The sequence below is a fragment of the Jaculus jaculus genome, chromosome 7, assembly GCF_020740685.1.
Source record: "Jaculus jaculus isolate mJacJac1 chromosome 7, mJacJac1.mat.Y.cur, whole genome shotgun sequence".
Taxonomy (NCBI): Eukaryota; Metazoa; Chordata; class Mammalia; order Rodentia; family Dipodidae; genus Jaculus; species Jaculus jaculus.
Window position 1 is genome coordinate 114,607,405 of NC_059108.1, and position 24,962 is coordinate 114,632,366.

The window sequence follows — 24,962 nt, forward strand, 5'->3', positions numbered from 1 at the left end:
AAGCAGATATCCAGAGGTTGCAAAGAGCTCAACACTAAAGTAGAATTAAAGCACATTCTCAATGGCTCAGCAGAAGAGGGGGCTGAAAGACTGTAGAGCCACAGTGTGGGAAGGAGTATTCTGAGGCATTCCCCCCACCCCACAGACTGACTAATGCTTTCATAACTCCCTGGTGAATACTAACCCCACTGAGGACTGCCCTCAGTGAGATGGAGGCAGGAGAGAGGAGACATAAGGGTATATCCCAAGGGGAATATGACCAGCACACTGTTTGTTCATATAGTAAAGTTCATAATTAACAAAAATTATTATTAAAAAGTACTGTGGAGAAAGGCTTTACTTTGGCCAGTCACTCCAGGTTATTAGTCTATAGTGATACAAGAACACCAGCACACCTGTTTACTGGCCAAGTCTTTGAATTTCACCTAGAGCATTCTTAAAACTGTTTGTATAATATAAAGAAATGTGTGCAGTACTTTTATTGCTTAGGAAACATAACAGATTTCTACATTTTGAAAATATAGGAAAAAAATTGTAATTACCTGCTGCTTGCTGAGACAGAGCACCCAATCAAAAGTAGCCCATGCAAAGGAAGTACCTATTTTGGCTTACAGTCTCAAGGAAACGTGTCATGATAGCGGGGAAAAGATGACAGAGCAGAGGCTGGACAGGACCTGCTTGCCAACATCAGGTGGACGACCACAGCAGGGTAGGGAGCCAAGCTAACACTAGCAAGTCAAGGGCTAATAAACCTCCAGGTCCACTCCAGCAACACACCCTCTCCAGCAAGGCTCCACCTCCCAAACCACCATCAGCTGGGAAACAAGCATTCAGAGTACATGCATTTATGGGAACACCTAATTCAAACCACCATAATGGTACACTTTAATAATTCATCTCTAGTAATGTGGGGAGATATCTCAGTGGCTAAAGACACTTGCTTACAAAGTATGCTGGTCTGGGGTTCAATTCCCCAGCCACCCATGTAAAGCTGGACTCAACAAGTAGCACAAATGTCTGACATTCTTGCAGTGGCAAGAAACCCTGGTGTGCCCCCCTAAATAGTGCACAAATAAAATTTAAAATAATAATCCTTTCCAGACACTGTGTTCCTCCAAATAAGACATTTGATGTAGATAATTCACCTAATTGGTCCACAATAATGTTTATCTAATGTTTACAAATCTGACCTGTTATCTTATAATTAGTCTTTATATTCTAGAAAGAAAATTTCTCCAAATACAGGTCATATTGTTCAACTAGATTATCAAAGAGAAAAATGGTTAAAAGTGAACATGTAAGACACATTTTTCTAGTATTATTTTAAGCCCCTAGGCCACAAATATTTTCATTGTCTGTTTAATCTGCTGCTTAAGGTTGGAAACAATTTTCTGTGAAATGAACATACTAAGGAAAAAATCTGTTTAACTTTTTCTGCAGCCAAAAACTCTACTACTGAATTATATGCCCCACTTTGACTTTTTATATGAGTCTTTTTCCAGTCAATATTACAGACAGTAAAACTAATTGAATTGAAGCAAATACAGAGCATTCTTGAGAGCTGTTAAATGAGACTATTTCTAGAATCTGAACTTCAGAAGACAGTTTTAGTATATATGCTTCCAGCGAACTCACACAATCACAGAAAGACATTGTCTTTTGGTCTCATTAATCTGCGGTTCCTAACCTGGATCAGCCCGAGTTGCTGACATACCTGAATGGCATCTCGAGGTCTGGACAATAGGGAGGGTAGGGCTTGAGGAAGGGGAAGGATGGGGGGGTGGGGGGGAACACGTGAACAACACTGAGCCCAAATTGAAGTAGTGCCATAGAAATCTATTTACTGGAAGATAGACTCGAAGGTTGAACCCTCAACAGGACCTTAGGGGACGCACCTGAATAGAAGGGCCCTAGAGAGGGTGCAATGAAACCTAACCTTAAATTACTCCCGTTTCGCTCTCTCTCTCCTTTTTTTTTCTTTCTTTCTCTTTTTTGTTTCTTTTCTTTTCCCTTGGTGCTGGCATGTAACTCCCAGTACCAGCATGTGGTTAACCCACAATGAGCTGTTGATCAGAGAGACCTACAAGGTCTCCCAAAACAAGACAGACTTCTATCATAGAACTTGATTATCCTCCAGAGGCTAATGGTAAGACCCTACTGCTGAAGACACCATATACTGTTGGCATAGAGCATGGAGAGACCTGGTAGGAATCTGGAAGAGAGCCGATCCCCAAACAATCAGCCTGCCTAGTCCTAGAAGGTGCTATACATCTGTCTGAGCAACTCAAAGTCTAAGCTACTCAGAAGCAAACAACCTGACTTGATGCTCACAAAAGTGCCATAGTGGCACACAGTCATGGTGGGTAACCAATTGCTCTTGGATTGGCTAACAGATCAGCTCAGTGGAAAGGAAACCATATCTGGAACTGGGAAATAAGTCAGAATCATATCCAGATAACACTTTTGCTTTTCAATAGCAAGCTCTCTCTAATCTTGGGCTTAAAGAGGGTCTGCATCCAAAAAGATCTCTCTAAATTAATAATGATTATCCCATTAACCTGTGCTGACTTCACTCTGTGTTGGGCAATCTGCTTCTCTTTTTCAGACAGGAGTGGGACCTGAGGAGATAAATGACCCATCGCACTTCAGCCCGGTCCCAGATGAAACCACAGAGGAACTGGGGAAATGAGCAAGAGTGCTGCTGTCTTAGGGAATCTTACCTCAGCACAAGGCTGAAGGAGATAGGCACTGAGGACATCAACACCTTCCAAACCAGAGATCCAGAGACTCCTAAGAGCCCATCACTGAAGTAGACTTAAAATGCACACAACATGGCTCAGGGAAATTTGCAGAAGAGGGAGCAGAAAGACTGTTAGAGCCACAAGTTGGGACATTATGCAGAGACATTGCCTCTCCCCCATAACTGACTGCTGCCCCCCACAATGCACTATCTACAATCCCCATGGGAATGACCTGCGTCCAGATGCCCTGAACCATGTGCTCTTAAAATGGTTCAGAAAACACTGAGCACTTAGCTGTCCCCGGGAGAGTGAGGCAGGAGAATCATGAGTTTAAACCTGGGTTACATAGAGTTTGAAGCTAGTGTCAGATACATAATGAGACCTTGTCTCAAAAAACTAAGAAAAATCTATATACACACATATATATGTATATATGTGTGTATCTATTATTATAACCTATGCGTATATATGAGCATATGTATTATACGTATCACATATATAATATTATATATATTTAATTTATATATATGGTAAATTTCAAGCACATTTCATAATAAGTTTTAAATTTAGTTGTTGGAATGTAGTATGGAATATCGTACATAATAGAAAGATAGTTGCAACATATTGTTACCCAAAGAAAGTAGCTTATAAGATATGCAAATATAATCTCACTGATTACACAAATAAATATATGGTGCATTGAAATTTTTCAAAAAAAAAAAAGACAATTTTAAACTAGTCCACTGAGTGAGGCTGCCATCTGGTGTGGGAAAAGAGCACTACAGACACTATTTTGTGCAACTGTCCATCACATTCACACGAACCCACAATAGAAGCAGCAGAAGCTAGTGCGACAGTGTACCAAAGAAACTTAATGCAAGTCACGCGAGCGATTTAAATTTCGTCTCATAGACACAGTTCCTAAATAAAAACAAGCTTTATTTTTATTTCATCCGAATGCATCCAAAATATTATCTCAACATATGGCCAATCTAAAAATTCTTAGCGAAACAGTTTACGTGGCTTTTGCACGTTGGTCCTTGAAAGTGCGATGCGTATGTCATTGCTGAGGCGGGTGAAAGGATGCGTCCGTCCAGGGGTGGCGGGAGCTGACCCGCGGCAGGCGCCCAGCTTTTCCCAGGAGCACTAGCGGGCTCCTCCCTGACTATGCTGATTGGATAGGATTGTCGTCACGTGGGGTAGGTATGCAGCGGCCCTGGCTTTTCCCGCCCCTTTGGTCCCCCTCCCCACCCGGAGGACGCTGGGGTCTGAGAGTGGGTTTCCTAGGCAACCGCGGAGGGCTCCGCGTACACACCAAGCCCGGGGCTGGAGAGGGTGTCGCCTGGGCTGCTGCTGCTGCTGCTGCAAGACAGAGAGGTTGGGAGGTCGGACTGCGCCGTGACCCGTCTCCGATTGCCCCGAAATCCACCCTCTCTCTGAGATAAAGTGAGTATCCGTCAACCGGTGGCCTCCCGTGGAGCCTCACGTGCAGGCAGGCCCTAGGGAGCTCTGCTTCCTCCCTGAGCCCCGCTGGGAGGAATCCATGAGCCACGTAGAAGTCAAGAGACCCGCCCCCCTCCCACCACCCCCCCCCCCCCCGTCAAGGTGCAACAAACATGAAAATGAACATCGCCAGTATTAATGAACAGCGACTTTGCTTCAGAGGAAAACAAGAGAGGCTACGTACTGTGGGGAGGTCCCGGTGATTGATCACTGGCCAACCTGATATTGCTCATGTAGAATTGGAAGGGCGTTTATTTAAATCATCAGTGAAGAGGGATGGATTCTGACCCCTTTAATACCCAAGTAAGAATACAGCCCATCTAGGTCTAATACTGTACTGGAAAGAAAGGTGGGTTTCTCAAAGTGAACCCTAATTCAACTCTACTGGCCGACGGATATATAGTCCCTAATGGTTCAATTATATTTTGAATGGTCAGGTAGTACCTTTTTTTTTTTTTTTTAAGCTGACCTGGATTCACTATGTAGTCTCAGGGTGGCCTCGAACTCATGGCAATCCTCCTGCCTCTCCCTCCCTAGTGCTGGGATTAAAGGCATGCACCACAACGTTCCACCAGGTAGAACCATTTTTAAAGTTATACCATTTCAGAACCTGTGGTATGATAATTTGACAAACTATATTGAATGCCAAAAGCGTGTGTCAGGCATAGTACTCCCTCAGTGAACAGGTAACCTTGTAAGGAGGAAAATCCTGCAAGGAATGCAATGTACAATGTGCAGTGTACAGAATATATGCTGGCCTAACTCAGTCACATCCAGAGGAATGCTTATAATATGGTCAAGGATAACTAAAGTCTTCGGAGGAGACTCTTGACTTGAATCTTTAAGCATATACAGAGTATACTGCAAAGTCAAGAAGAAAAAAACCTTTGAATGTACAGGTGCTGCCCAGCCAACACAGGAAACTAGAGTTGTAGCCTGGAATACCATATGAAGACTGCATAACAAGGTGCTTGAGAAACTGGCAGAAATCAGAGCATGGTGACCACCAGGCTGCTAAGGGGTATAGTATGAGCAGACGTATCTTTCAGGAGGGTGCTTGTCCCGGTGATCAGGAGAGGAGGAAGTTAGAGACCAGGGAGGACATCCAGTGATAGTGAAATGATGAACAACCAAGGCAGAGGCTATTGGAATGGAGAAGAGAACAGACTTTGTGGGATATAAGAAGAAGGATTTCATGAGTGAGGGGACCTAGGGAAAATCTTGAGGGTAAGCCCCAGATTTGCGACTTTGATGTTTCTTTTATTACAAGAAGGCACACATTATGAGAAGCATTCTAGTGGAAAAATATGATGAGTTCATTTTGGGACATGCTGAGTTTGTGATGCCTAAGACATGTCCAAATGGAGCTTTTCACATAGGCAGTTAGAGTTGTTGCACAGGAGAGAGGACAATAAAGAAAACAGATGTGGGTTAGAGAGATTGCTTAATGGTTAAAGCACTTGCCTGTGAAGTCTAAGGACCCATGTTCGATACCCCATTACCCAGTTAAGCCAGATGCACATGGTGGCACATGCGTCTGGAGTTTGTTTGTAGTGGCTGGAGACCCTGGCATGTCCATTCTTTCTTGGCTTCTCTTTACTTGTTATTCCAAACTCATTTTCCAAATCAATAGTTTCCTTTTTAGTGGGACATTACTCATCTGTACTCTTTTAAAAATAGTTTATTTATTTGAGAGAGAGAAAGAGAGTCAGAAAACTGAAGGGAGATGTACATCCAGTAAAATCACTGTTCTCTGTGAAGATGGGGACAAGATCATCTGGAAAGAGTTTGGGAGAAGAGGAAAAAGGGAGGGAGGGAGGAAGAATGAACATGAGAAAAGTTGAAATGGTATATCATGAATCCCAGATCTTTATTTCTAGTCATATGCTCATAAGAGACATTGCTGATGAGAAAAAAGAGAAAACGTTTGTTGCTGAAGACCCAGCTGGTTGTAAACCATGCTTTTGTGGTGACGTCAAATACATGCTGGTTATGTGAAACCTTCTAGTAATAAACTGAAGCATAAAAGAGGAACTATTGGATCAACCCAACATTTGTGATTTGATGAGTGAGTGGTGTAGAACCAGTTCCTTGAAGCAATTAAAAAAGACATTCGCCTCCCTCGCATGGGCAGGCTGTAAAGAGCATCCTCAAAATGAAAGCTGACCAGTAGGACATTTGCCTCTTGATGGGAGTCAGCAGCACAATCTGGAAACCCTGAGCCTGTCTGTAATTGGAAAAAGCAAGAGACTTGTAAGAATCAGGAAAGTTCATAATTCAGCTGTAGACATGCAAATTTTAGGATTTGAGGTTTTGAATCAAATTTTGTTTTGTTTTGCCAATTAACTATTGAATTAGAGTAAGATTATTTTTCCTAAGTGAGATCATTGATGAAGAGGAAGTAAGTTGAAGTTGAAAGGTAATATGCATATTTCTATACCCAGAAAATATGATTTCCTTGAATGAATGGAGAACTATAATTTGCTCTTGAGAAAGACTCAACACTGTAAAGGTGGACATTCTCTCTATATTAATTTTTGTAATGCAGTCTTAATTAGAATCACGTACTAGTCAGCGTTTTCTAGAACAGAACTAATAGAATGAATTGTATTAAACGGGGAATTTATTGGATTATCTTACGGCAAGAAGTCCACTAACAACAGTCTGAAAGGCTGAGAGTCAGGGACCCGGTAGCTTTCAGTGCATGAGGCTGGATGCCTTAGCAATCCCAATCCAGCACCAAAGCTCTGAAGGCTTTCTGGAGAGCTGCCGGTCTTCAGTTCGCATTGGAAAGCTGAGGAGACTTGGTTCCAAGGCCAAAGAAGGATAGGCAAACAGGATAAATGCATGTGCAAGTGAAGGCACTCACCAGAAGCAGCACCTAAAGCCCAGCAGGAAGAAGTGGGTTTCCTTCCAGAGCTTTCTTACATAAAACCTCCCTCCTGGAGGGCTGCCCGCTGCGGGGTGGGAGGGGGGGGGGGAAGGGCTTGCTCTGGAGGAAGGACTTCCCCCTTCAGTCAGTCCTTCCTGGAAGCAACCCTAGAAACCCAACCAAGAGGAATGTCTGTGGTTTTCTAAACAGATCAAGTTGACAATAGAACTTAACCTTCACAAGTCCACCCCTTGTCAACTTAACACAAGCTCAGTGGAATTTGTTTTGTGCCTTCTGTAAAGCTCTCTCCAGAGCCAATACTTCCAATCTAACAGTGCATAGAGTTACAGGAAAAGGAAGCAAAAAATTGGCTAATGGGTCACTTGGGATGATGGTAAATGGTATCATTCTAATTTTCACCCCTTGATTCCTGGGCATGAATATTGGCAATAAGAGAAACAGTACCATATATAGAGTGCCGATTGAGAGTGTATACAGCCTTCTGGGAAAACCCTAACCCAGCTCTCCAGGCTATTGCTACCTAGTTGGTGCTGAAACTATTTCTTTAAAAGGCCATTCCACTCTTCTATCAAGCCAACTGCTTCAGGGCGGCTGAGCACATGGTAAGACTTAGTGAATTCCATGAACATGATCCCACCACCACACTTCCTTGGCTGTGAAGTGAGGTCCCTGATCAGAAGCAATGCTGTGTAGAATACCCTGATGGTGGGTAAGGCATTCTGTACGCCCACAGATGGTAGTTTTGGCAGAAGCACTACCTGCAGGAAAAGCAAAACCATACCCAGAATAAGTGTCTGTGCCAGTAAGGACAAAACACTGCCCTCTCCTTGATGGAAGTGGTCCAGTGTAGTTAACCTGCCATCAAGTTGGTCTCTGCTGCTGGCAGATTTGGCAATCAACAGCAGCCATAGCCAGATCATCCTTACTTATGGAAGCCCATGTTGTTGGGCCCATGCTGAGAAAACAGCTGTAATTGTTTGGCTTTTTAATTTTAATTTTGTTTAATTTTTGTAGTCAGTAAATACATTCAAGTTAGTACCATTGTTAGCCTCCTCCCTGTCCTCCCCCCTCCACCAGGACCCTCATTGAGGTATATGGATCATACATTGTGGGGTTAGCCATTAGTTATGGGTAGGAGGAAATGTTTCTGTGTGTCATGACCCAATATGTGGCTCTGACATTCTTTCCACCCTCTATTCCACAAATTTCCCTGAGCCATGTTGGGTTCATATTAGGTCTGCTTCCATGTTGAGATCTTGGGAGCCTCTGTGTCTCTGGATATCTTGCCTGGTAGGGGTTGATTGTTCTCTGTGTCTATCTCCTTCACCGTTGTACTGGTTCCCAGTTCACCAAGAAAACAGCATTCTTGCATGTTTCCCCAATTATTCTTACTTTCAGCTAGGGCCCTTTTGAGCTATGATGGGGTGGTTCTCACGTTAGGATCTGGGTCTATCTGAAAAAGAGAAGCAGATTCTCCAACAGAGAGTAAGGTTAGCACCAAGTAGATGTGTTAACCATTGTTTTTTAGAGATAGTTTAGTAGAGAGCAGGTTCATTTTTGGATAAAGTTCTTACTTGTTTCCCAGCTCCAGCTATTGGTTCTGTTCCACTGAGCAGATCAGTTAGCCAAATTGAGAGCAGTTTGTTTCCCACCATGGCTATACACCACTTTTGCACTTGTATGAGCATCATGTCAGGTTGTTTGCTGCTAAGAAAGTTAGACCATGCATTGCTTGGACAGATACTGGCCCTTATCCCCCAGTTGCTCAGGTAGCACCTTCCGGCACTAGACGCAACAGCTGTAATTGTTAATAACAACAGCAAAAAGATTGATATGATTAAAGAGAAACCTACAACTCTACTCTAGGAGAGTATAGGAAAGGTGATTTGAGGGCAGACACTACCCATTGAATACTCTTAAGTTGTGAGAAGGCAAGTAGTTTTCAAAGGAGAAGGCCTGAGTGGAGAATGCTAACTGTTTTTTCTACTGTTAGAAAGCAACTGCCTAAAGGAGTGTTTCTCAAGGTCTAAGGGGGCCAGACACTATCCTGAGTGGGCTGTAGAACTTGGCAGCATCATTCATGTGGTATTGGTTTCAAAAGCATGAAAAATACAAGTCGAGGAGTGTCCTGCAGTATTTCTCCATAGCTTCAGAGAGCTGCTGAAGCTGGCAGTGTGAGACAGAGTCAGATTATCTCCAAGGAGACCCCAAGAAGCCACAGTGTATAGTGGTGAAGTTACAATTGAGACCCCAGGATATTGAAGTTGCCAGAACCATGGAACATCTGCCAAGGAAAGCTGTAGGCTCAGTGTGGAGCCAGCCCAAGAGAGAGGCTATGTGTGTCACAGGCAGCAGAGCTTTTTATAGCCAAGAGGATTCCAGATGCTAGTTATGGAGCTGCAACACTTGTTATTTTTCCTGCTGGGTTTCAGTCTTGTTTTGGCCCTATCTTTCCTTATTATGCCCCCTATTTCCTCCTTTTTGGAATGGGAGTGTTTATCATATGTTGAACTATGTATTTTCAAAATAATTGACAGAAAGTCACACTTAAGAGGTTACCTTGAGTCTCAAAAAAGATGTTGGACTTTGGACTTTTGAACAGTGTTGGGACTGTTAAGGACTAAGGGGACTTTCCAGGTTGGACTGAAGGCTTTTGCGTCATGAGATGGCCATGAGCCTGCAGAAACCAGACACAACATTGTTCTTTGAATATTAAATATTTTCCATAGGTTCATGTGCTTGAACACTTGGTGTGATAGTTATCTTCTCATTGCTGGGATAAACCATTCAACTAAAAGCAGCTGATGGGAGGGAAGGTTTTTTAAATTTTGGCTTACAGTATTTAGGGGAAGCTTTATGATGGTGGTGAAAGGATGACATGAGCAGAGGATGCACATCATCTCTACCACAGCAGGTAGACAACAGCAGCAGGAGCTAGATTCTAGCAAGAGGGAGCTGGTTATAACACCCATAAGCCCTCCTACAATAACACACCTTATTCAGCAAAGCTCTACTTCCAAAATTCCATCAGCTGGTGGTCAAGCATTCAATCCACATGAATTTATGGGGAACATCCAATTCAAACCACTACATTCTGTTCCTGGCCCCCATAAACTGATAGCCATCCATGATATAAAATGCAATGCATTCATTTCAACTTTAAAAGTCCCCATAGATTTTTTTTCTTCTAATTCTAATACTGTTCAACCATCTCCTTAGTCCAACGTCTATTAACTGTGAACTATAAAACCAAAACCACACAATGGCACAGAGTAAACATTCACACTGCGAGAGATGATATTGCAAGAAAAGATTAAACCAAATACAAGATCTAAAACAAACATGGAAAATAATTAAATTCCGTGGCTCCACATCTGATGTCTCTAACCAGTGATGAAATCTCTGGAATTTAACTCCTCCCCTCCAGCTGGGCTGCTCATAGATGGTGGAAAATTCCACACTAAGCTAGTAGCTCTCAGCCTTCTCACATTCCTGCCATTTCAAAATATCCCAGGGTCTCCATTGCAGCCTAGGGTTCATCCTCATGGCTCAATCAGCTCTCCACACAGGGACTCCAACAACCTTACTTTACATTGCCCAGTGGCCATTTCCAATAAAACCATGCACATCCAATGACCCTCTTTTTTCCTGCAGTTGTTGTACTCTCATAGTACCAGGTGTGCTACCAAATTTGTTAATCCAGGGAGAAGAAACCCAACTTTGAAGAGCAAGAAAACTACTTTGGCATTTGGGCTCCCTGCCTTCAAAAGAGTCAGCATTCTTTTTGTTGTCTCAATGCAGAATATCCAGCCCAATCTCAGCAGTTATAATTTCTCAAACAATTGCAGGTGAGCAGGTGCAATCATCTCTAGCTGTAACTTTCATTTCTTTCTATGACATATCCTTCTACTCACACCAGTAAATTCAACCCTGCTCAAGTTCTCATGACATAGTGGATCTCATCAATCCTCTCACACAAACTGCTTATAGCCCAATTCAAACAAAGCTCTTTCTTCCTCTCAAATTCCAAATATACATAGTCTACAATTCTTTCTACATTTTAGAACTTTCAAACTGTGATAAAAATGATCCATCAATCTATGCTTATAGCACCGCAGGGCATCTCCTAGCCTGATTTCAGATACTTCCATATTCCTCCCACAGATAGTTCCAAAAGGTCCAAAGCCACACATCAGGTTTCTAGCAACAATGACCCACTTCACTATTAACAATTTTCTGCTATAGTTACCTTTTTGTTGTTGGGTCAAAGTACTTGACCAAAAGGAGCTAATGGGGGGAAGGGTTTTTTGCTGTTATATTTTGCTTATAGTCTTGAGGGAAAGCTTCATAGTGGCAGCAGAAATCAGAGCTTCAGCAGAGACTGGATACTGCCTCTGACATAGCAGGTAGAAAACAGTAGCAGGAGAGTGAGCTGGATTCTAGGAAGGGGGAGCTGGATTCTAGGAAGGAGAAGCTGGATTTATACCCCTAAAGCCTTTCACCCCAGAACATACCTCCTTCAGCAGGGATCCACCTATAAAATACCATCAGCCATGAACCAAGCATTCAGAACACGTGAGTTTTTGAGGAACATATGATTCAAACTAACATACCCATCTGGTAGTACTATTTGGGAAGGTAGTGAAACCTTGAGGAGGTGCAGCCTTGCTAGAGGAAGTGGGTCACTGGTGGCAGGTCTTGAGGTTTGAGCTCTCAGCCCAACTTTCTGTTCCCTTTCTGCTTCCCATGGTTTAACATACATGTCTTTAAGGTCACTGTAATCTTGGAGTGACAAGACATTTTTTTTTCATTTTTCTTAATAGATATTATGACCATTGTTTGTAACAAAAGATGATCGAAAGTGAAAACATAAACTGTGATGAAGTAGTTAAAGAACTGGTGAGTCAAAGCCTAATTTCTTTTCAATAACATTTGCAAGCATATTGAGTAGAGCATCGTTACACTACTTTGGAGGTGCAGGGGTTAGCTGGAAGGCTGTTTCTTCAATCCTATAATTTTTGGAAGCATAGAGATATCACGTTGTTGGTACAACTTTCTGTTTTGTGGGAACACTGAAAGGGCATAGTGTAATGCATAGTTTATAATATGTAATGTCAAAATTCTCTTTAGCCATTTAAAAGAGATAATAATTCATATTCTTTCTCCTAAACAGTGTTTGTGCAATGGCTTATCTTATGAGATGATTGGAGAAGAAGGATCAGATACTGCAAAATTGGAGATGTTTTTCTCCGGGTATCCCTGTATAGTAGGACTATCATTATTTCCTAATTTAGCAAGTCTTACAATTGTTGCTCAAGACATAAAGGAAATTTCAGGGTTGGAGACTTGCTCACTGCTGAAGGAACTGTGGATTGCTGAGTGCTACATAGAGGTAAGTGTAAGCATATCACCCTACAAAGAATCCTGAATTCTTGACTCTGGAAAATAATTCATTAACATATATGCATGAAGAATAGATTAGCACCCACCCATGGCCAAAGGTAGGGATTTATTTGTACAAAATAAAAGTAGGAATAAGGGATCAAAATATAACCACATTCTACTTTTTATTAATCAAATCACAGCCAGTATTGGTCACTAGTTCACTTAGACAGTATTGGTTATACATGTCTTTTAAAAAGCAATATTGCAGGGCTGGAGAGATGGCTTAGCGGTTAAGCGCTTGCCTGTGAAGCCTAAGGACCCCGGTTCGAGGCTCGGTTCCCCAGGTCCCACGTTAGCCAGATGCACAAGGGGGAGCACGTGTCTGGAGTTCGTTTGCAGAGGCTGGAAGCCCTGGCGCGCCCATTCTCTCTTTCTCCCTCTATCTGTCTTTCTCTCTGTGTCTGTCGCTCTCAAATAAATAAATAAATAATTTTTAAAAAAAAGCAATATTGCAAACTGTATCAACAACAAGAGAAATATATGCTTCTGATCACCAGAACTCCCTAGTCTAAGATTTTATCCTTGGGAAGTAATTCAGTAGCAGAAACAACTGTATGTGTTAAGCTATTGGTTGCTGCATTTTTGACAATAGCTAAAAGTTTCAAATAAAAATATTTAATACATAGGGTATTTTTAAGAAAAATATTATAAATGTAATTAAATATTTTAACATTAAAATTTGAGAGATTATGGAAATACTTTAGACAGTTTTGAGCAAAAAAACCCACAAAATTTTATATATATTATAATTATAATCTGATAAAGTAGTTATAAAGTTGATTAAAAGTTAAAGAAAATTAAAATGTAGTTTTATTCAAGTAATTTGTTTTTTTCTTTAATTTTTAGTTAATTTTTCTGGATATTGATTTTGTAAGAAAATGATAATTGAAATTAGAAACCTACTTTTTAAAGGTTAATGCCAAAGCACAAATAACACTGTTCAATGTCCCTTTTAACAGAAAATTGAAGGCCTTCAAGAATGTAAACATTTAGAAAAATTATATTTATATTACAATAAAATTTCCAAAATAGAAAATTTAGAGAAATTAATCAAATTAGAAGTTCTCTGGCTGAATCACAATACAATAAAAACTATTGAGGTAAGATCATTTTATTTGTATTGAAAGCTAATTACTACTATGGATTTTTAAGACACAGTGACTGAGATCAAATTATATTATAGAGCAAAATATTTAAAAATAATATAATTATGTTTTCTGGACGAACTAATACATATGTAGTATATTATATACATACAGAAGGCTTTGTAAACATCATTGTTTCAACTCTTCACAAGAAGCCTGAGAAATAAGTTGGTATTTCTTCTTCTTTGAAGATTTTCAAAGAAGAGATTTATGACCTAGAATTAAAGCACACTATGGGATGTGTTCTTCTTCTACTCATTCTTCCTTTCTTCTTTCCACTCCTTTCTATCTCTGTTTCTTCTTCCACTAGTTTTTTCCAACATAGGGGGAAAGATTACTGCATTTATGAAGCATGCAGTAACCAGTGCTCGGGGTACCAGACTGATTAAAGATGACTGGGAATTAGAGATTTTAAAGACTTTTTTAAAAAATTAAATTACATGTTGTCTTTATTTTTAGGGCTTGCAGACCTTGAAGAATTTAAATGATCTCAACCTTGCAGGAAATCTAATAAGCACCATTGGTATGTACTATTTCATTTGGACTCTCACATAATGCTAAAGTTTTTTGGTCTTATTAGCATAAAAAGTATATGCTTAGATTTTGCTTTCTTTTAGACATTCTTGTATAACTTTGCAAAGCCATTAATCACTGCTTACTATACAGTGGCATCATTGATCTTATTTGTAGAGAGAAAATGTGGCTATATATGCTGTATATGCCATGATATGAAAAAAATCAAATAAGAAATTCACTTGTTTTGTGGTGTTGAGAATAGAACCTAGAGACTTTGCCATGCACTCTACCACTGAGATATATCACCAACTTTAATGCTTCTTTAATCTTGTTTTTAAATTAAAGGTCGATGTCTTGACCCCAATGAACAACTGGAAAAACTAAACCTTTCTGGTAACCAAATTAGTTCTTTTAAGGTATGTTTAACTGGAATAATTTGTTTCTGCTTATCAACCTGGGTTATAAGCCATAGTACTTCAGAAAAATAGAATAAACAATCCCCCTTTTAGGAATGATTTCACTATTTTGGACTTCTTGATACTTTAGAGAATTTGAAATGTATGTTAAGTTAGCCTTAATGATCAGTTAATACTAAAGGAAACAAGTAACTATTCCTTGGCTCTTAGGATGCTATTTTTCTTAATTTTCCCCACAGTCTTTTTGACTGCAACTCTTCATTTTCCAGAGTTTTGTCTTCTACTAGCATCTAAAAAAGTAGGCTGTCCTTGCTTAATCCTGGGCTTTTTCTCATTTTTATCTGCATTCATTCTCAATTCCATCATGTCTTATGACTCTAAATACCTTCAGTCTATTTGTTATTCCACACTGATACCTCTGCTTCCTTGACAACTGCTCAGAACTCTAACATCTCTTATCCTGGCCCAAACTGATTTTTCTTCCTCCAAACCTTCTCCTGCAGCCTTCCCCACCTTTCTAAACGGCATTTCCATTCTTCCAGCTACTTAAGCCAAATTTCTAATAGTCATTTTTTCATCCCCATTATTCATTCGTAGTCCCCCTCCAATCCATCAGCAAATCCTTTTGGCTCCCAATTCAGAGTGAATCTGAAGCCTGGCCATTTCTTATCACCTGTATCACTATTAACTTTATTCAGTGTACTATCATCACCAGCTAGCATTACTGAAGAGAATAAAAAAGAAAAACCTCCTCAAGGCTCTCCCTTTCTTCCAGAACAATCTGTTTCTGCTCTCTTTATAGCAAAACAGTGGGACCTTTAAAAGTATGCCACAGCAGCTTGAGGCCCTTGCATGCCAATTCTGTCTGTCTCTCTTCTCTCTCTCTCTTTCAAAAAATAAATAAAATAGTAAAAATATGCCACAACAAATCACTCTTGTGCTTAAAGTCCTTCCTTGTTTTCTCATCTTGTTGATAATATGACATTGCTTACATTCGCCTGTAAGACTCTGTAATCTAGCCCCCAGTCTCTGTCTCTCTGACCATAGATGCTCTACTACTGCCTCATTTGTTTATTCCATCCTGGCCATGTTGTTATCACTCTTCCCTGAATATACCCAGCATGCTCTCACCTTTGACTATTGCACTTGATATAGCATTATTCTCCTGGATAGCTTCATGGCTCATTCCCTCTTCTTTTGGATTTTTGTTCAAACGTTATGCAATAACACACAAAACCTTCCTCATCCTGCTCCCCTCTTGTTGCATGATCACTGGTTGTTCTCCCAGCATAATCCGTGCTGGAATGAACACAGGATCTTTGCCCATTCTGTTCACTGCTGCATCCACAGTGCTTAGGATTGGATATTTAGTACATCTCAGTAAACATTTGTCAAGGAAATGAAAGAAGGAGAAATACTCAAATAAAAGGACTTATTGTTTATTGCATATAAGGTTATTTAATACATGTCATTTATTATTTTGATAATGTGAGATTGAAATCAATTATTCATGTACATTCTGTAGAAAATATTAGGGAATGAATAGGAAATAGTTTAAGTTGATCAGTATTGAAATAAGCATTCCTTTTCTCAGAGAAAAATAGGAGAAGGCAGCCATAAAGCTATGGAATGATAAAGAATAAAAATGCTTTAGGGCTGGAGAGATGGCTTAGCAATTAAAGCACTTGCCTGTGAAGCCTAAGGACCCAGGTTCATTTCCCCAGTACCCATGTAAGCCAGATGTACAAGGTGGTGCTTGCATCTGGAGTTTGTTTACAGTGACTGAAGGCTCTGGCATGTCCATTTTCTCTGTATCTTTCTCATTCTCTCTCTCTCTCCCCCTCTCTCTCTCAATAAAAAATAAATAGAATATTTTTTAAAAAGGAAAAGTAGCTTAAAAGAAATTTAAATAAACTTTTTATCTGACTAGCTCAGTTCCAAAGGAAATGAATTGATATGAAAGGACAACATAATCTTTTTGCGGGGGGGTTCAAAGTAGAGTATCCCTTTAGCCCATTCTGACCTGGAATTCACTCTAGTTTCAGGGTGACCTTAAACTCACAGCGACCTTCCAAGTGCTGGGATTAAAGGCATGACCCACCACACCCGGCCTAACAGAATTTTAATAGACACTGTAGGATGCTTTCCTGAACAGTAGGAAGGGATAGTCTAAGAGGAGAGTATCAATATTCACAGACATAAAGGTAAAAAATCAAGGGGGCTATTTGAGTAACATCCAGATTATTACTGGACTTTTGTAGAGTAATATATATGAGAACACAGGGACTTAAGATTAGAAGGATTGATTATTAAATGTAGACTGTATTCCATAGACAAGAGAGATAGCAAAGTTTTTGAACAAGGAGATAAATGAACATTGTCATTGCTTTTGTTTCAGGACCTCACTAACTTAACCAGGCTGCCTCGCTTAAAGGATTTATCTCTGAATGATCCTCAGTATAAAACCAATCCAGTTTGTCAGCTGTGTAATTATTCCACACATGTATTATATCACTTGCCTTCTCTTCAAAGGCTTGACACATTTGATGTATCAGCAAAGCAAATCAAAGAACTGGCAGATGTAAGTGTATTCATGATCAGTATGTGAAACTTAGGTTTAACTAGTTGATTGCTTCTTTCTGGCAACTGTGTCCATATATCACAGGTAGAATTATACCATGTCTCCAATTCTATTTTTGTGCAATGATCAGGTTGTTTAATGTAAAGTATAATAACAATAATAACAGAGAATTTGATACTGAATCCAAAGTCATCCACAGCTGCATAGGGAGTTTGAGGCTGGTTTGGGCTACATGAGATTCTATCTCAGAAAGAAATTAGAAGATATCTATGGTTGGAGGATTAGGTAGATTTAAGCCTAATTTCAGATGGTTTAAAAATCTCTTGGATTGTAAGTGAATCTCCACAAATCTCTGAAGCAAAGGGAGCAGTTCCAGTGACCCTTTTGGGCAGGGATCTCGAATTTCATAATGGGATTTATGGAGATTCTGTGACTATCTAAGTGTGCCAAGAATAAGGATGCACAACACAAGGTCCCACCTTCTCCTTGTGGTTCATCCATCACCTCAACATGCATAAGGAATGTCTTTATTCATCTATTTCAATTCATTTCTATTGTCCCACTAGCTTAGGGACTTATTCCTCCATTCCATTCTCTCTCCATTTTTCCCATTGGGTTTAGATTATTCTTTTCTCCATCCTGAGTTTATGAAGTACCTGCCTTGCAATGCTAAGCACAGGGCTAGTGTTATTAGTCACTAGCAGGTGCTCGGAGTCATGGGAGGTCCAGTGAGGAGAGTCTTCTCTGACAACATTTAATGAAAAATAACAGCAAAACCTTATAGCAGCGACCATATTTTTGGAATTTCCATCATCATCTGCCTAGGTTAACAACAAGCAAAGATCCTACAAAGGTGAATGAAGTGAATCAAAGGGAATAAGAAGGAGATCTGTATTGATAAAATGTTAAGTCATGAGCATGTAATGAAATTCTATGGTCACAGAAGAGAAGACAATATCCAGTGTCTATTTCTGGAGTATGATAGTGGGGGAGAACTTTTTGATAGAATAGAGCCAGACATAGGCAGGCCTTAACAAGGTGCTCAGAGAGAGGTTCTTCCATCATCTCCTGGCCAGGGTGGGTTACTTGCATGTATTGGAATAACTGACAGGGATATTAAGACAAAAAAAGCTCCTCTTGGGTAACAGAGATAACCTCAAAATCTCTGGCTTTGCTTTGGCTACAGTATTTTGGCATAATAACTGTGAGTGCTTACTGAACAAGATGTGTGGTACTTCACATTATGTTGCTCGAGTGCTGCTGAAGAGAAAGGAATTTCATGCAGAACCAGTTCATGTCTGGTCCTGTGGAACAGGGCTTACTGCAGTATTGGCTGGAGAGTTGCTGTGGGGCCAGCCTAGTGACAGTTGTCAGGAGTATTCTGTTTGGAAAAAAAAAAAAAAAAAGAAATACCTCAACCCTTGGGGGGAAAAAATGGATTCTGCTCCTCTAATTGTCCTTCATAAAAATTCTAGTTAAGAATCTGTCAGTAAGGATTACCATCCCAGAAATTTAAAAAAAAACCTGGATGGTACAACAAACCACTCAAAAAGGGGCCCCATACCATGCTAGGTGGTGTGCCAGAATCTCCTAGTGGATTCTGAAAGCACATCTACTCCAATTAGGACTTTTCTCCAGTAAATGGCGCATCTAGAGAAGAATATGTGCAGTACCCCAGTTCCCAGCCAGATAACAGACAGGTCTCTCCACAGGGGACTCTAGTCCCTTATACATTGACAGACTGGTATAAGGGATCAGTTTCTCACAACCCATATGTCCCAAACAGATGCTTCTAAACAGTCAGTTTCTTGGGACTCCTGGATCGTCAGAAAACCCCTGGCATTGCTTAATAAAAAGAATGACACAATTCTTCACCAAATATGATGCAGAAAAATCTTATCAGTTCTTGAAAAAGACTTCTGAGAAGTTGGGCTGTCAGTGGAAGAAGACTTGTATGGATCAAGTCACTGTATCAACAACTGACAGAAGAAGTGATAAATTGATTTTCAAAATAAATTTGGTAGAAATGGATGAGAAGATATTGGTTGACTTTGGGCTTTCAAAGGATGATGGATTGCAGTTCAAGAGACACTTCCTAAACATTGCAGGGAAGTTCAGTGACGTTGTAAGCAGCCAGAAAGTTGGGCATCTTGCCACGTGATCACCAGGTGTTCTGGGGATTCCCGGTAGGCATGGTGCTGCTACGAAGCCTTGACTCTTCCTAGAGAAAATCATCCTATTCTACACACTGCAAACAAGAGTCCTAAAAAATTGTTCTCAGCTGGGCCTGGTGGTGCACACCTTTAATCCCAGCACTCCGGAGGCAGAGTTAGGAGGTTCACCATGAGTTCAAGGTCACCCTGAGACTACAGAGTTAATTCCAGGTCAGCCTGGACCAGAGTGAGACCCTACCTTGAAAAACCAAAAAAAAAAAAAAATTGTTCTCCTTTTATCCAAACATCTTCCAATGCTTTGAATGTTTTGCATACAAATACTACCTTACTTGTACATAATACTTTGGGGAAGGGATGGATCAAGCTCATCAGGTGCTTCTTCGGTTATGTCGTCTGAATTTGAAACTCATCTGGTGGAGCACAGGAGCTTGCCAGATTTTATAGCAATATAATATTCCATTTTAAAATATTTTATTTTATTCACTTATTAGAGAGAGAGAGAGAATGTACATGCCAAGGCCTTTATCTACTACAAACAAATTCCAGACACATGTGCTACCATGTGCATCTGGCTTATATGTGGGTACTGGGGAATTGAACCTGGCTCCTTAGGCTTCACAAGCAAGCACCTTAACTGCTAAGTCACCTCGCCAGCCCAATATCCATTTCTTTATACCAGAATATTCTGTTTCATCCAAAACATACATATTTCTTCACTGTCTATTTAAATGTAAAGATTAATTAGGAAAAGACCTTGTAACTTTTGGGCAATAGGTTTATTAGTCTGTGAAATGGTTCCAGCTTAAACAAATATATCTTCAAGATCTGTACTATATTTTCCATTTTGGTATGTATGTCACACAACTGTTTGACCAGTTATACAAAACTGATTTTGAATTATGACAATTAAATTTTTTTCCTGGTATAACAAAGGATAAAGATACTTTCTTTTTTGTATGTGCACGTATTTACACATTCATATGTTATGGGTTTATGTGTGCACATGCACGTGTGTGTGTGTGTTTGTGTGTGTGTTGCAGCCAGAAGTTGATGCTGGGTGTCTTCTATCACTCTCCAGCTTATTTATTGAGACAGAGTCTCTCGCTGAATGCTTAGCTCAGTGACCCAGCTAACCTAGCTAGCCAGTGAGCCCCAGGGATCGGCCTGACTCTGCCTGCCCAGCACTGGGATTACAAGTGTGCACCACCCCACCCATTTTACATGGATCCTTGGAATCCAAGCTCAGGTTCGCATGCTTGCTAAACAAGACTATTGCTGGTTGAGCCTTCTACTCAGCCTGCAGATACATTCTTAATAAAATAGAAAAAATAGAGGAAACCTATGGGCAATACACTGGAAACTAAAATCAGCAAGTATGAAAGACAGAGCAACTTGGAAATGGAAGCAGCTGTGTGAAGCAGACTTTTCATATCTGTTAAGTTTTTTGGCTTTGACATATATACTTACCAAAAACTACTTTTTTGGAATAAAGTAAATGTAATCTTTTTTAAATTTTTTATTATTTTTATTTATTTATTTGAGAGCAACAGACAGAGAGAAAGAGGCAAAGAGAAAGAGAATGGACACCCCAGGGCCTCCAGCCACTGCATATGAATTCCAGAATTGTGCGCCCCCTTGTGCATCAGGCTAAAGTGGGTCCTGGGAAGTCAAGCCTCGAACCAGGGTCCTTAAGCTTCACAGGCCAGCGCTTTACCACTAAGCCATCTCTCCAGCCCTAAATGTAATATTTTTAACCTTTTCCTTCAACTGAGTAAGAGCCAATTTAAGTTTGAATTTATATCAACAATGTTGTGTTAGTGTAATTACATGAAAGTTCAGTAAAGTCATTGTTACTTACCTGAAATTTAACTTAGCATTCTGTGTCCTGTGTGGCAAAAGATGTTTCCTTGATTTATATTTAATAATGCATTAAGAATTCTTTCTAGCTGTCAGTGATTCAAATATTTTTGGTATGGACTTTTTTTTTTTTTTAGGCAAGTCCAACAGACTGGCCTTTTTTAAGTTTTGAGAGAGAGAGAGAGAGAATTGGTGCACCAAGGCCTCTAGCCACTAAAATTGAACTCCAGACATGTGTGCCCCCTTGTGCACATGTGTGATCCTGCACACTTGTGTCACTTTGTGCATCTGGCTTATGTGGAATCTGTAGAGTTGAACATGGGTCCTTGGGCTTCGCAGGCAAGCATCTTAACTGATAAGCCATTTCTTCAGCTTCCATTTTCTTTAAATATGCAAAATAACAAGAAACATCATTTGTTATTTCTTAAATACAGGGATTTGGCAGTCTCTTAAAAATCAAGCTTGTCCTAACTCAGATTTTTATGACAATTTACTACATTAAAACATTTTTTATATATTGCTATGTTATGAATTGCTTACTTTGGAAGAAAAATTGAGTGACTTGAGCTTATTTTGGAATAGAAATTGGGTGACTTGAGTTTCAGAAATTCATATTATGCATGAGAAAAATTCTTTTGGTTTTATGACAAATAATTCTATTGAAATCTAGATTATAAATTCTACACTAAGTAACTACTCTAAAAAGAGCCTGTACTTATAGGAAATATGTATCTGAAGCTATACAAGCCTTTATTTGAGATACAAATTTCTTGATGAAAGAAAATGCCTTGCTTTAGATAGATAATTTTTTTCTTGACTAATGTCACTGTTAAAAATAGTTTTGGCCAGGCGTGGTGGCGCATGCCTTTAATCCCAGCACTCGGGAGGCAGAGGTAGGATGATCACTGTGAGTTCAAGGCCACCCTGAGACGACAGAGTGAATTCCAGGTCAGCCTGGACTAGTGTGAGACCCTACCTCAAAACACCAAAAAAAAAAAATAGTTTTATATGTGTATGTGCATGTTTGTGTGTGTATACATGTATGAGTGGACCCAGATCTCTCACAGGTACAAATGAATGCCAGATGCTTATGCCACGTGTTGTGTCTGGCTTTATGTGAGTATTGGGTAATTGAACCCAGGCCTATCATTTTTCAAGCAAGTTATTTTAATCACTGAGCCATCTCCTCCATCACCTAATATAGCTCTTGCATATAAGTTAGCTTTACATTTTGTAGTAGAGTATTAAATCAACTTAATTATAATTAACTCATTAATAACTAAATGGTGCACTGGTATTAAGTTTAGAAAAACTGGATTATATTAACAATTTAATAATTTACTCAGTCTAAAACCATTTCATTTAGAGAATCTTTGTAGATTTGGGAAGAAGATAATCTTGTTTTTTTCTATTTATTTTATTTGTGTTTTTATTTGAGACAGAGAGAAAAAGGGCAACAGAGAGAAAGAGAGAATGGGCACACCAGGGCATTCAGCCCTATTTCTTGGAAATAAAAGGAAATATGTCATATACTTAAATACTATACACAAAGAAAAATCTTTGAAATTTTATGTATTGCATGGTAATTTTTTGATACAAGGCTACATGTATCCAAGGCTAACCTCATACTCACTGTTTAGCTGAAGATAACCTTGAACTTTTTATCCTCCTGCCCCTAACTTCCAAAAGTTGAGATTACAGGAGTACACACACTCCTTTCTTATGTAGCACTGGGTATAAAATCTTGGGCTTCATGCAGGGCCAGGCAAGCACTCTAAATTGAAATTAATTCAGAATTCCGTGAGCCACTAACACTCAAGCTGTCATTGTTAGCAACTAAACTAGCAAAACTTTTAAATTTGTACAGGATTTGTCATGCTGATGCAATTCCACTAACAAAACCTTTAATTTGTTTTAGCTAATCTTTTGTTGTTTCCTTTTAGACTACAGCAATGAAAAAAATAATGTATTATAATATGCGTATAAAAACTGTCCAGAGGAATCTTAGTGAAGACCTGGAAAAACTGAGTGATAGAAAATGCAAATTGCAAAAGTTACCAGAAGAACGGATAAAATTATTCAGCTATGCAAAAAAAAATGTAAGATTTAATAATGTCAAATTTCAGTGACTATCTTGGGAAAATTATAAGATAAAATAGCAAAATCTTAAATTCATCAATATATATGGTTAATCTGAATTTCAAGTTGTTTGCTCACAAAATATTTTTGATTCTAGGTATTTAACTATGCTGCATAATGTGTATAAAGATCTGTAATTCAGAAATGGTATAGGCTTATGCAGTTAAGAAATGCTTAAAGAGCTGTGGTACTCATTATGACTTAGGAGATAATGAACAAGAAAGAGACATACAGAAAGAGCTAATTAAATTTATTTCCAGTATATTTTCACTGGAGTTTAGAAGGCCAAGCTCAACATTCTTTTTCTTATATAGAGTGCTGAAATGTAATTTTAATAATGTCATTACCAAACTCTATTGCAATAGTAGATGTTCTCTTTTTTTTGCTTAGAATAAGTTAGATTGCCTTTATTAAAAGTATAGGGGCAGGAGAGATGGCTTAGCAGATAAGGTGCTCACCTGCAAAGCCTCATGACCCAAGTTCAGTTCCCCAGTACCAACAAAAAGCCAGATGCACAAAGTGTCACTTGCATGTGGAGTTTATTTGCAGTGGGGGAGGCTCTGGTATACCCATTTTCTCTGTCTCTCTTCTCTCTCTCTCTCTCTGCTTACAAATAAATAAGATAAATATTAACAAAAAATAAAATAAAACCAGACCTAAAATATGAAGTGCTATTTACCTCTAAACAGGGCTTTCTGTACCTTTTTGTTGTTGTTGTTGTTTTGAGGTAGGGTCTCGTTCTAGCCCAAGCTGTCCTGAAATTCACTATGTATTCTCAGGGTGACCTTGAACTCATGGCGATTCCCCTACCCCTGCCTCCTGAGTGCTGGGATTAAAGGCGTGTGCCACTATGCCTGCATCTGTAACTTTTATAAAGTCTGAAGAAATAACGTTTTATTTACAAGTGATATCAGAAATGTAGCCAAAGTACATGTGAATAGGAGACACTGGGTCGTTTACCAAAGGCGAACACCAATGAGGAGGTAGATAGAATAAAATGCAAAAGTGAAATGATAAAAAAAAATTAATAAGTATGTAAATTAACATATTTAGTTGATGTCAGCCTGCCAAACACAAGCAATGCTATAAACTGCAAAGAGACAAATGTAGATGTTAGATATAAGTACAACACAAAAAGCAGGGATGATTTTATGCCAAAAAAGTATTATTAATAAAAGTAAACAACGAATGTCCATATGATAACAAAAACTGTTTTCACGAAACTTGATGTACAAAGAATGTTACCCTGGATTAGTTACTTGGATCATTGCTGTGACAAAATAACTTGACAACAGCAATTTAAGGAAGGGGCGTGGTGTATCTTGGCTCACAGTTTGAGAGCACCGGCCGCCGTGGCAGGAACGTCAAGCAGTGAGTAGCAGTGCTTGTACAGCCAGGAAGGAGGCAGGGGAGAGACATCGTGGTGCTCAGCCAGCCTTCTCCTTTCATACAGCCCATGGAATGGTGCTGCCCACATTTGGGCTTGGACTTCCCATCTCAATTAACCTAATGTAGAAACCGCCTCACAGACAAGCACAGAGATTTGTTTTCA

General features: G+C 39.6%; 1 protein-coding gene and 1 pseudogene across 1 annotated transcript in view; both read left to right on the forward strand.

The window, feature by feature from the left end:
• Nucleotides 1-4,025: 4,025 nt before the first annotated feature.
• The window catches only part of Lrrc9 (leucine rich repeat containing 9), a 94,842-nt gene continuing 73,905 nt past the window's right edge, over nucleotides 4,026-24,962 (forward strand). Inside the window, exons 1-8 of the mRNA XM_045154699.1 lie at nucleotides 4,026-4,187; nucleotides 11,961-12,036; nucleotides 12,311-12,529; nucleotides 13,542-13,682; nucleotides 14,187-14,250; nucleotides 14,589-14,659; nucleotides 17,058-17,240; nucleotides 23,215-23,370. Coding sequence (XP_045010634.1) covers nucleotides 11,989-12,036; nucleotides 12,311-12,529; nucleotides 13,542-13,682; nucleotides 14,187-14,250; nucleotides 14,589-14,659; nucleotides 17,058-17,240; nucleotides 23,215-23,370 — 882 coding nt within the window. The 5' untranslated portion in view covers nucleotides 4,026-4,187; nucleotides 11,961-11,988. The remainder of the gene's footprint in view (nucleotides 4,188-11,960; nucleotides 12,037-12,310; nucleotides 12,530-13,541; nucleotides 13,683-14,186; nucleotides 14,251-14,588; nucleotides 14,660-17,057; nucleotides 17,241-23,214; nucleotides 23,371-24,962) is intronic.
• Nucleotides 17,253-19,516, forward strand: LOC105943862 (annotated as a pseudogene).